Source organism: Ascaphus truei, chromosome 1 (genome assembly GCF_040206685.1).
Source record: "Ascaphus truei isolate aAscTru1 chromosome 1, aAscTru1.hap1, whole genome shotgun sequence".
Classification (NCBI taxonomy): Eukaryota; Metazoa; Chordata; class Amphibia; order Anura; family Ascaphidae; genus Ascaphus; species Ascaphus truei.
In genome coordinates, this window is record NC_134483.1 from 476,320,777 (window position 1) to 476,333,777 (window position 13,001).

General features: G+C 46.0%; 1 protein-coding gene across 7 annotated transcripts in view; it reads right to left on the bottom strand.

Moving 5' to 3' along the window:
• Positions 1 to 13,001, bottom strand: part of LOC142464249 (NEDD4-binding protein 2-like) — a 94,216-nt gene that overhangs the window by 63,077 nt on the left and 18,138 nt on the right. For 6 of the 7 annotated variants that reach the window (XR_012787634.1, XM_075567702.1, XM_075567666.1 and 3 more), the window contains one exon: positions 944 to 1,229. The exons of the other annotated variant lie outside the window; for it this stretch is intronic. Coding sequence is in view for 5 of the 6 variants with exons in the window: in XM_075567702.1 (XP_075423817.1) it covers positions 944 to 1,166 (223 nt within the window). In the remaining variant the exon portion in view is untranslated. The remainder of the gene's footprint in view (positions 1 to 943; positions 1,230 to 13,001) is intronic. 7 annotated transcript variants of the gene reach the window in all.

A 13,001-nucleotide genomic window follows, 5' to 3' on the forward strand; every position in this document is an offset into this window, starting at 1 on the left:
GAGTTTTGATGCTTCACAATATTTAGGACCTTCACTGCACAAAACAAGTTATTGATGTTTTACTTTTAGCTAGAAAGTGACATAAGAGATAAACATGAAATCGTAAGCACTCAAAATATCAAACACTTTTATTCCTCTAAAAAGTTCTCCCATATACAGACCACTATAAAAAAGTTAAAACTATAATTGGCCTATACACCCACAGGTGCACATACAGGGGTACTATATACACTATCTGGCTGTCATTTTGTCTTGGGCTGGCATGTGTTCTCTCTCTACTGCAGGGACCTTCTGAAGTCTCCCCTGGGGTTTCACAGCACAATCCTGGCAGCAAATGACTGCACAATACAGTGATAAGATATATTATCGTGCATTCTAAAACAAAAAAGGTGGAAATCCAACAAAGCGGTGAGAAGTTCAATAGAATTCCTTAGGAGCTGAGTAACTGATGGAATTTCTGGTATGGGTCATTTTAGTTATTGCAAAGGCAAACTGGTAAAATAAACACCTTCCTAATGTCTCAGTTTATCTTAACATTGTATGACAGGTACAGGTTACCCAACCTCTCGCATTACACTGCGCAGAGGAATAGGTTGGCACTGTACAAATAAAATAATAATTTTGATGTCCCAGGTCTCATAGCAAATGGTTTGTCGTAGTCTGGGTCGCAGTCGTGTATTGGTCAAATTCCTGTTCTGTAATAAGTTATGCTATTAGACTAGACTCACAGGGGTTATTCATTAAACTGATAGTGAAGATCAGGGTACTGTTGCAGTTTTATAAATAACCCCCATGGAAAGAAATTCATTGCAGGTTTTTTCGTTCATAAAACCGCATGGTCGGATTGAATTTGTTTACTCCAGGTTGTAAATGTTATGTCTGAGGCGTTTCCCATTCATAGATTAAAGTGCCAAGTAATGGGAGGTTTAGTAACCGTGTTTACCTTCTTTATATTCAGAGAGAACCATATCAACCAATGAAGGATCCAAGTTGGAGAACATCTCACACATGCTAGCAAACAATTCCCCATTGTTATTATTGCTCATCGTCTTCGGCATGGATAGCACTGCAGAAGATGATTGTGGATCTGGCCAGTCGACAGAGGGAGTAGTAGTTGAAGGATTTCTTAGAGGGCTCACAGATGAGTTCTTTCTTTTCTTTGGCATTTCAATTCCTCAAAGATCCTTCATGTCTTTTCATTTAATATCCATGATGTAAATATTACTAAACTAAAAGTAAAAGAATAATTATGAAATGAAATAAAAATAACCATAAAATTATTTTGATATATTAAACCATTAGATTATACTACTGTATAAACACTATGACCTACTTGAAGATAAATGGGTCGCTTGTGCCTCCCAAAAAAAAGGTACTAGTCTTACTTCGGACCAAAATAAACTATTGACTGATTTTTTATGGGTTAAAGCTTGGCGATCTATGACATTTAAAAAACGAATAAAAATACAAATATTTTTTAAACCATTTAAAAAAAATGATCTTGAGTATGTATACAAAGTTGGTTACAATTTTAATGCATTATGTTCTGCTTTTTGTTTGTCTTACGACATGCTCCATGTCTGAAAACCACTTGAAAGGGAAATGCATACATTTGATTACATTACCACTGAAGTGGGGGAAACCAGATCCATGAAATCCTGTTCTCCAACTCAGCGGTGACATACAAAGTTTCAAACAGAGTGAAAATGGTTCCACTGATCTAGAACCCATTAACGTTAGCACCAAGAGAATTTCACTTTGGTCCCAAGTGGTACCGCCCATTTGACACATCTCAGCAATTTTTTCTTCATGGCATATGCAGTAAAAAAAAAAAAAAAAAAAAAAACCCTTCCCTAGTTCATCTCCTCCTTTTCAGCCACTCAGGACTCAATTTATCTGAAGCCAGAATGTCAATTGAAAGAAAAGTTGATATTTGTTGGACGTTTATGACAGAAGTAGCTGTGAGATTGGTGGCCCTTTATGTGAAAACATAGAAAGGGAAAGAACACAAAACATTTCATAATACCATTATTGGATCAGCAAACCAATGGTAATAATACATTGTATATAAGATTCCTCTGTAGATCATATGGTTATTTAACTTGTGTGATTCACTACATGAACTGGCATGGGTTTATAGAAGTGATCTGTTTCTAGTTACCCCTTAATGTTTATGTTTTGCAAATGGCCCTCAGAACCATCATCTTATTTTAAGTGATTGCAAAGCTAGATTATTGAACTCACTTACCTGTCACGATATATCCAACATGTGTAGATGTACAGAGCTCAACCAGTTCCTTCCTTTCTACCAAGAGGTAATTTTTTTGGTGTAATTGTAATTATGAGACTACAGACTTTAATTCTCGGTAAATATGATGTCCTGTGTTGGTGCAATTATGTCATTGCATTTGGGATAGTCCATATAATGAGTCTTCTCTATCATAGTCGGACATGTGTCTTATATGGATGCAAAAAGGGCAAGATCCATGAATCAAGATGTTACTCACACACTATGTAAAACCATACATTTACAAAATATATATTACAAAAAGACAGACCCCATCCATATCACATTTGTTAACAATCTCTGGTGAATACTCTGAGGACTCCTCTGAAGTAGGGATTTGCCCAGAAACCATCCATTAACGAATGTAATGAGTTTATGCTATCGGAATGATATAGCTTCAATTACTAGTTCTACTACACCACAGGATATAATCATGTTTAAGAACATGTGATCTAATTGGTCAACAAGTTAGGGCTAAAGGGGAGCAGCTCAGTGGGAATATCACCGTTTTTGAAGTGGGGGAACTCTATTCAAATACCAGTCTTGGCTCTCCTTGTGAGATTCGGCGAGTTACAATCTGTGCCTCAGGCATCAACACTAGATTCTTCCAAACCTACGGAGTGCAGTCTCAACTATGTTCATAGAAAGAAATAGTAAAGAACATGCATACAGTAGCACAGCTCAAATACAGTAGTACAGCTCAATCCCGTTATACCACAAATCCGTTTATAACGCGATGTGAGCGTGGCTCCCAATAATATGCAGTACTCCTACAATGTCGTTTTTCCAGCCTCTTCTGCTGTGCCCTGCTGGGGTGACAAGGGCTTGTTGGCTGAGCCCCCTGGCTGCGCCACCCCATCATCAAATGACTATGCGGGGGTCACACAGCCGGAAGCTGAAAGCAGAAGTAGGGAGAGAGCTGCCAGCTGCTGCCAATGCCGCGTCAGTCCTGTGTGGGGGTGCCACTGCGCCTCTGGGTATGGGACAGCTGTAAGAGTTATCCCAGCTCTCCCACTCCAGTGCCCGCAGAACCCCTGAGGGATGCAATTCTTTGCAAAATTATTATTTATTTATCCAAAAGTTTTTTATTAGGCATTGCTTGAAATACATTGTATACAGAATAATCATATTGCCTAATACAGGTTTTCTTGTTTTAATGGCCGTGAGAGGGAAAGACTCAACGCGCCCCCGACCTTCAAACGTGGGTCGGCAGGGTTGGCGTGAGGATGGAAACAGAGGAAACAGGGGAGAGGGGGGAGGCAGAGAAGAAGAGATGGAGGGGGGAGGGAAGGGGGGGGGTGGGGGAGGGGGGTGGGAGGGCCCTTCCTCCTCAGTCCATTGCACACTATTCCGCCGCTACTACTGTCTTCTTTTGTGGGAGCTGGTCATCGTTAATCTGTCGTACGGGACAGCCACGGTTCCCATGTGTTGTAGAAGGGTTCTGTTTTCCTTTTTAGGAAGGCCGAGAGCTTTTCCATTAACATAACTTCCTGTATTCTCTTTTTAACAGTTTGCCTAGGGGGGGGGGGAGACACCCTCTTCCACGAGGCCGCCACCGCACATCTAGCCGCCGTGAGAATGAAGGAGATCAATTTACTTGTTGGGCGGTCAATGTTCTCGATTGGCCTGGCTAACAAGTAGGTCAGCGGATCAATGGGTATTGTGAGGTCTGTGACCTCCGTGATTAGAGTCTGTATGGTTTCCCAGTATTTCTGAATTTCTGGACATGACCACCATATGTGGGCCATGTCACCCTTATGTCCGCAGCCTCTCCAACATAGGTCAGAAGCCAGAGGGTAGATTTGATTTAGTCTAACTGGGGTAAGATACCAGCGAAACAGTATTTTGTATATGTTTTCTTTGATTGTGGTACATATGGAAGTTCCTGAGGCTGAATCCCAAATACTTTCCCAGTCCTCTTGGTCTATAACTATGCCCAATTCTGCTGCCCAATGGAGCATGTATTCATGAACCGGGGCATCTGTTGCCCTTTCTAGTTCTGAGTATATTTGCGTTATGAGACCTTTTTGGTGCGCTGTCTGACAGTATTTCAAAGTTCGTGAGAGGGGGAAATTCCAACGTTGGTGATATTGATTGGACGTAGTGCCGAATTTGGAGATATTTGAAGACGTTCAATCCCCTTATTTCGTATTTGCTTTGTAACCTTTGGTAGCTCAGGAACTCCCCAAAGCTCAGGAAGTCAGCAATCGCCCGTATGTTTTTGGTTGTAAATTGTTCAAATTGTCTGGGCTCACAACCTGGTGGGAATTTGGGGTTTTGGGTAATTGGTATGAGTTGAGATTTGGTGGTTGTGAGTTTGAATTTCAAATTTGCATTTCGTCCAGGTCTCCCATGTATGCCTCATTGGTCCTAATTGGAATTTGTTTTTCTGCAAGTCTTCCCTTCCCAGGGACCAAAGGCATGTCGGCAGAGAAGGCGTGCCGGCGTATTGCATTTCTATATCAATCCAGCAATATTGGCCGGGTTCCGCGTTCCATACTACTCCTGCCTTAACTGGGCGGCCTGGTAGTACCGCGTAATGTTGGGGACCCCTAAGCCCCCTCTTCCCCTCGAAGCAAGCAGAACTGTTCTTGCGACTCTTGTTTTTTTCCCCTGACAGATAAAGTGGAGAATTTGTTTCTGGATATTTTTCAATTCTGCGCCAGGGATGTGGATCGGGAGTGTCTGAAAGTAATATAGTAATCTGGGGAGTATGTTCATTTTCACCGAGATCATCCTCCCGATCCAAGAGATTTGGTATGTTCCCCATTTATCTAGATCTAAATTTAATTTTCCGCAAGAGGGCTGGATAATTGTGATGGTATAGAGAATGGTAGTTCCCCGAAATCTTTACTCCCAGATATTTGATATAGGAGGAGCACCATCGGTAATTGAAATTTAGTTTAAGGAGTTTAATCTCTGGCAGGTTGAGGTTTAGCGCTTCGGATTTATCGTTATTAATTTTATAGCCTGATATCGCTCCGAAGTCTAAAAGCTCTTTTTGTAGGTTTGGGAGGAAAATCTGGGGTCTTGAGAGTGTTAGTATTATATCATCTGCAAACAGGGAAATTTTGTAATGAATACGCCCAATTTCTATCCCTTGAATATCTACGTTATTGCGAATTGTGGCCGCAAGGGGTTCTATAGTTAGTGCGAAGAGGAGAGGGGACAAGGGGCACCCCTGTCTCATGCCGTTTTGAATGCCAAAGCTCTGGGCATTGCCTCCTGGTAGTTTTACCGTTGCGGATGGATCTTGGTAAAGTCTGCGGACCCCTTCTAAATATGCGTCTCGAAAGCCAAATTTGCGCATAGTATGGTCTAAAAATAGCCAGTCGATCCTGTTGAACGCCTTCTCTGCGTCTAGGCGGAGTAATATTGCTTTGGTTCCTGTGAGGTGGATATGCTCAATAATATTAATTATTTTACGTGTGTTGTCCGAGGCCTGTCGACCTGTCACAAATCCGACTTGGTCAATGTTAATTAGCCTCGGTAGAATGGGGTTTAATCTGTTGGCCAAGATTTTGCTATATAGTTTGAGGTCGTTACTGAGAAGGGAGATTGGACGGTAGCTTCCACATTGCATCGGGTCTCTGCCTTCCTTATGGATTATGGCTAGGTTGGCTAGGGACATGGAGGTGGGGATCGAATTTCCCTCCATAAAATGATTGAACATTTTTAGTAGATGCATGGATAGTATGGGCAAAAATCTCTTATAGTAGACATTAGTAAAGCCATCGGGGCCAGGTGACTTGGATATCTTTAATGCTTTTACCACCTCTTCCAATTCTTCTTTCGAGATCTCAGCGTTGAGGACCTCATTTTCCTCTTCAGTCAGGGTGGGGAGTTGACATTTATCTAAGTATTTTTTGATCGCTTCTGAAGCTTTTGTTTCTAGCTGACCAGTTTTGGGTCGTAAATTATAAAGTTCTGTATAATATTTTGTGAACTCCGCTGCTATTTGTTGGTCACTATACTGTGTTTCCCCAGACCTATTCTTGATCGCTGTTATTTGGGACATTTTTGGATGCCTCGTAGTCTGCTGGCCAAGAGCTTGTCCGCCTTGTTACCCTTATCATAATAATGCTGATTAGTCCATTTAAGGGCTTTTTCCACGTTTTCCATTTGGGTCTCTGAGTTTTTGTCTGGCTATTGTTAGGGCTTTATAGGTTTTTTTTTGCCGGATTAGCTTTATGGGATTGCTCTAGTTTTAGGATGTTACCAGTGAGGTCCAAAATCAATTTTTGTTTCACTTTTTTCCTAGGAGAGGCAATAGAGATAAATTTGCCTCTAATTGCCGCCTTATGGGCTTCCCATAGGATCGCTGGAGATGACACCGACCAAGAGTTAAAGAAAAAGTAGTCCTTGAGGGAGGCTCTGATCTCTCTCTCTCTATCTCGGGGTGGTTCAATAGGGAGTCATTCAATCTCCAGGAATACGATGTCGTCTTTTCGAATGGTGTGAATAGGGTCAAGGTGATTGGGGCATGGTCTGACCACGTGATGGGGCCGATGTCTGATTTCATGGCTGCCTCTAGGATGTTTTTGGTCAGCAGAAAATAATCTATGCGCGAATAGGTCTGGTGAGGTGCCGAGTAAAAGGTATAGTCTCTCTGGCCCTGATGTTGTGATCTCCATATGTCCACTAATGAGAACTCGTCCATTAGTTCCCTGAACCTTTTCCCTGTGATTTGGGAGTGGGTTGTACAGGGGTGACCCAATGCGGTTGATCTGTCCTCGGTGGGGTTAAAGACCATGTTTAGGTCTCCCCCCACTATCATCGATAACAGATATCCCGGGTCGATGCCCTCAAGCACTGTTTTCAGAAATTCTGTTTGATTTTCGTTTGGGGCATATACATTGATTAGAGCGATTGCTGAGCCCGCTAAGGAGCCATATACCACGAGAAATCTACCCTCTGGATCCATGGTCGTTTTGACATGATTGAATGGAGTTCCTTGTCTGATTACTACTAAATGATGCGAAAAAGCATGTTGGAAACACTTTTTTGAATAAATTTGGGGGGTCTTGTGATGTGAAGTGGGTTTCCTGCAGGAATACGATGTCTCCCCCTGCCTGCTTCATGTCTTGGAGGGCAAGCCTCCTTTTTCTATTATTTTGAAGTCCTTTGACGTTGAGCGACACTATCTTCACTGGGGCGTTAGAAGCCATTTGTGGCTTTTGTGGTTGTGGTTTTTAAGAACCCTCCCTTCCCATCTGGGGGGGCCCTGACTTTATGGCTTAAGAGTGTTCTTAGCCCTGGCAAACATCTCAAGGTAGCTTGTTTTTTTGAAAGATTGACTGCGTGGTCTGAGGAGGGATGGGGTATGGGGTAGGGGGGGGCAGGGGGGGTGGGGGGTAGGACCGCTGGGACAGAGTCAGCGGTAAGGAGAAGGAGAAGATGAGGTTCGTGTACGAACCCAACAGGTATTTGCCTGGTCCTTGGGCGACCGGCTTTTGGGCAATCGTGCCCATCGGGGTTGACTCCGGTGTCGGCAGCCGGTGGGCAGTGTAGGGGGGGCTGAACCCTCTGGTTCTTTATTTTTTCCCTCCTGAATTCTCATGCATGCCCTTTGTTCTTTTACGTGGGGGAGGGGGGGGGGGGACGGACCCTTGAGGCAAGGGTTGCCCTCTCGGGGGCTGTGGGTTGTGGGTCTTTTTTGTCTAGGGGTGTGCGAAAGAGGGAGAGGGGGGGGGAGTGGGGAGGGGGGGGTGAAGGCGGTAGGTGGGGGGGGTAAGAGGGGGGAAGGGGGGGGGGAGGTGGTGATAGAGGGGGGGGATAGGTAAGACAAAAGAAAGATTCTAAAGAGCGTTTCCGCGTCACAGGTGAAGGTATGTGCACAGCAGGTAAATAGACATTAGGCTATCATGCATACTTTTATGTATCAGTGTTCTCGGTAATCAGGAGTGGGTACTCTTTTTGAAACGTCCAGAACTTGGAGTGGTTCTCCTGTGTATACATTGGTACCTCTGCATGTTGCTGGGTCTGCAGGGGGGGTACAGGGTGACATTTCGGCGCCTTGCTTTGGTTCGCCTGCACATTAGTCATACAAATCTTCACTTCAAAAGGTCATATACACAGAAAACGCTTGTACAATAGGTAGGCAGTCAATTACTTTGATAATCCATTTAGACAATAATACCATAGTAGACTTCATTTTGGGTGCGTATGGGGGGGGGAAGGGGGGCCTTAGTGATGGGGTCATGTTCACTGTAGTGCCAGGGGGGGGGGAGTGAGGGGGGGAGGGGGCGATTGGGGGTGTTTAGGGAAGGGTGGGGTTGCTCTGAACCTGTGGGTGTACACCTTTAAGTCTGCGGATTGGCTTGTTCGGTGCAAGCTGTGTAGTGATTTCTCAGGGTTATGCGGTCAGCTCAGGGCGCTGTTCCGCTCGTTACTCTTCAGTGGGATGCCGTAAGGGACGAGGCATCTTGGGATTCTGGAGTAGCAGGTGAGGTGATCTTTGTACTGGGTGGCTCTGTGGGGGGGGTGCGTTAGGAGGGGGGTTGGGGGGAGGGGTGTGAGGGGAGGGGGAGGTGGTGTGTGTGTGAGGGAGGGGGTGGGGGGGAGTGGGTGATGTCGGGGTGGGGTTACGGGGGGTGTTTTGGCATCTAGCTTTGAATCACTTATACATTAGATAAGCAGATATTCACATTGGTAATACACATTAGTGATACATTCAGGCCGTTATACCGGGGTGGTCCCAGCTTTGGTAGCGTTTGAGTCACGTATACATTAGATATACAGTTGTTCACAGTGGTAGTACATATGCACCGGGGTGGCCTCAGTTGCGTGTGGGGGGACAGGGGACCTTTTTGATGGGGCTCGCAGTATCCAGGGGGGGGAAGGGGGGGCGTTTTGGCCTAATGCTGTGCGCCACTGACAGTACACTGACAGTAGTACATATGCACCGGGGTGGCCTCAGTTTTGGTTGCGTGTGGGGGGACCTTTTTGATGGGGCTCGCAATATCCAGGGGGGGAAGGGGGGTGCTGGGGGTTTTGGGGGAGGGAGGGGGGGGCGGAGGCGGGGGGAAGTGGCAAGGGGGAGCGTTTTGGCCTAATGCTGTGCGCCACTGACAGTGGGTATACAGTGATTCACACTAGTAATTCAGATAGACATTTATGACGGGACGGTCTCTGCTTTAATTGCGTGTCGTGAGGTGGGGGGCCTTTATGATGGGGTTCGTATTTATTGTTCTATCTGGGGGGGGGAAGAGAGCGGTTGGGGGTAGGTCTGTGGAAAGATTATTGCGGAACCATGGTTGTATTTTTATGGGTGTGTGGGCTAACAACGGCCAGTGTACAGCTGCTTGAGACAGTGTGGTCGTCGCAGGGCAGTGCTCTGCTTGTCCCCATGTCCCACGGTGTTTCGGGTATTGTGACATCCTGCGTGTCTGGAGTGGCAGGTGAGTTGATCTGTGTGTTTTTGTGGTTAAGCGGGGCACAGTTTAGGAGGGGGGGGGCGGAGGGTCAACGAGAGGAAGGGATGCAGGGGGGGGGTAGAGTGAAGGGGGGTAAGGGATTCTTTAATGGGGACCCGTAGTAATTGATATTAGTACATGAAGTAGTTCATACTTGGTTGTTTGAAATTGGGGGTTTTGTGGAAATTGTAATATGTAGGTATACTTATTGTGCGCTTATCTTAGCGTGTTGGAGGTGGGTGTGGGAGGGAGGACTGAGGGGGGGGAGGGGAGGATCTAGGGGGGTGAGACGATGAGTGAGGGGGCTCTGGGGAAGAGGGGAGGGGACCGTGGGGGGGGTAGGGGGGGTTGTTGGTCCGTTTTGTATTGTGATGGATAATAACTTTATTGCTTTATATCATAGCTGCAACTTGGTTTTCAACAGGGATTTGAACTGCACATATGAAAGGTTGGGGGGGGTGAGGTTCGCGGCACAAAAAAAAGGTGCTTGACAGACTCCACCGGGATAATGGTTTCTGTATCAGTCTGATTGGGGGGGGGGGGAGTGGGGCCAGCTTGTTCTCATCAGTCCCAGATATAGCGCTTATCTGGGGGGGGGGGGGGAATAATCAAACCTGATCTAGGCGGTGTAGGTCGAGGAGTTCCCAGCGGGGCTTGGCCGGTAAGGCTACCAAGTGGATCTGGTTTCCCCTCTCCCGCCTCCGCGCTTCTCGACTCGCCTATGCTGTTTGTAGAGGTGCACATGCTGGCTCCCACAAACCGAGCCCTGGGGTGCTGGGGCCTCTCCGGTCAACTGGTTGATAAAACAACAACAAACGGGACTGTGTAGACACGCCAGTTTTCCATGACCTCCAGAGGGGAGGCAAGGGCTCTGGGTCGCAGGGCTGCTCCTCTGGGCGATCAGGTCTGTTGCTCCTGCTGGCCGGCCAATCTCTCTGATGCCCTTATGGGTCTCCGCTCCTGGCTTGCTTCTCGTGGCTCCCTCCGCGTGTTGTTCCGTGCGTGTGGCAGCGTCAGGCCTAGTTCGCGGGAGAATCCCTGCATCTCCTCTGGCAGCCTGATGGACGTCTGCTTCCCGTCTCTGCTTACTACAAGCCGGAACGGAAATCCCCACCGATAAGGTATGTTGTTTTCCCGCAATAGTTGGGTGAGTGGCTTGAATTCCCGGCGGCGCTCAATTGTGATCTTAGCGAGATCACTGAATATCTGCACTGGCTCGTTTTTAAAGGTCAGGTTGTTCGCCTCTCTGCTCGCCGCCATCACTTTCTCCTTCGTGGAGTAACTATGGAGGCGTACTATGATGTCCCGCCTTCGTTTCGGGTCATTCGAGCGGGGACCTAGTGCGCGGTGCGCACGATCTATTTCTAGATCTCTTTTATCCAGGTCCTTGCATAAAGTGTTAAAGAGGTCAGTCACATAAGGTTTTATTAATTCAGGGAGAACCGTTTCCGGGACATTCCGAATCCTGAGATTCTGTCTCCGGTCCCGGTTCTCCTGGTCTTCTATACTGTCCTTCAGGAGTCTGACTTCTTCGCCCAGGCGCATGATCTCATCGTCTGCCGCCGCTTGAGCTTGCAGGGATTCTTCTAGCTTGCTCGCAAGATCGTCAGCTCTCTGTGTGAGGTTACCCATCTCTTCACGTAGGCCTGTCACCATTTCCCTGAGGTCCTGCTTGAGGGTTTTGTGCAGCCTGTCATGCATATTAGAGAGGAGTTCCTCAAGGTAAGTGCGCGTAATTTCCCTTTCTAGGACTGGCTCCTCGGCCTGCGTGCTTCCATCTCGCTGCGGGGATGTGGCCGCGTGGTGTTCGGCGCCATCTTGGGGTCCCTGCAAGCTCGCAGAGCCGCGTTTTTGCTGCGGCTGGAAATATTTTGGGACTCCTTTAGAAGTTGGCGCTTTTGCCTTCTGGGGCATGCTGTGGGATTCAGACGTCTTTTGGGGCTATTTGCTGTTAGTTTCGAGGGGGGGAAAACGTCTTTTCTGGTCGTTTTATACGTGAGGGTTCTCAGAGCTCCCTGACTAACCCACCATCTTGGATGACGTCACCGGAAGTCTCCGCAAAATTATTTTTTTAAACACGATCCGCTTCTTTGGACCCCAAGCAACACGCTATAACAGGGCTGAGCTGTAATAGGTTTCTATGTGGTAAACCCAACGTGTTTGCTCTCACGTGACATGCATTGAGCAATATCACAATCCTTGGCAGACGACACTCAATCACAAACAAATTCCTCAGATAGGTGTAATTACAAATTAAGAGGCGGTAAGACAGAATCTGGTGTAGTATATAGCAATGTACTCAAATATAGCAGCATATATTTGTGGAAAATATATATTATTAAATAACTTGAATATCGATTATAATTCATACATGGGGATTTGAGCACTAGCTGAATCCTGTGAGATTTCAAAAGGGTAATTTACCACTATTGAGATATAGGATAAATTAATAACTTAACTATGTCACTGTCAGCTATTGGTCTTTTATACATTATAGAGTGAGGCTGCTTGCCATTATTCCGTTTGGTAGTACAAACATTCAGACTTCCTAAAATTCCTCTGTTCTGGAAAGGTAGAGCTTTTAAGCACCTCACTTCATCCAAAGTGTGTAGAGTCCGGTCTGTTTGCCGGCATTGGGCAAGTTGAAGGCAGTATTCGCTTGGTTGAGATGGAATTTTGAAACCACCTTAGGAAAGAATAGCTGTACTGGCTTTAAGACAACCTTGTCTTGGTGTTAAAGGACAGGTTCTTTCATGGACAATGAGTGTGGTCCCGTGGCGGAGCACAGCGGTGCAAACAGTGGGAGCTGCAGACCAGTTAGAGAAATAAAAACGGTTTTATTTGGTGGTCATATGGAGTACAAAACAAACTCTGACGCGTTTCAGGACCTAAGTCCCTTTATCAAAGAATGAATTTACGTCTGCTGTATTCCCCATTACATACTGTAGCTCCCGCCCCCAACGATGACGTCACGAGGCCCAAATCTCACGCGGTTAGCTCAGAGAGACTAACCCATTGGTGGATGCACCAACCAATGGCGCAGCTAGCTAAAGACTCGCCCCACCTGTGGGTGTGGCCTGGGAGCCGTGTGTATCACAGGAGAATAGCAATATAAACAAAATACAATGCGAGTTACTAAAATACATACATCCTAAGACAATTAGTGGTTAAAAACACAAATATTAAAAGCAACAAGAAGTGGAGAAACTGTCTAATATCCAGCAGATATACAAATGTGCTGGACCTAAGGAAATGATATAATGTATCAAATGGATAAACGGACAGAGCAACATCGTATC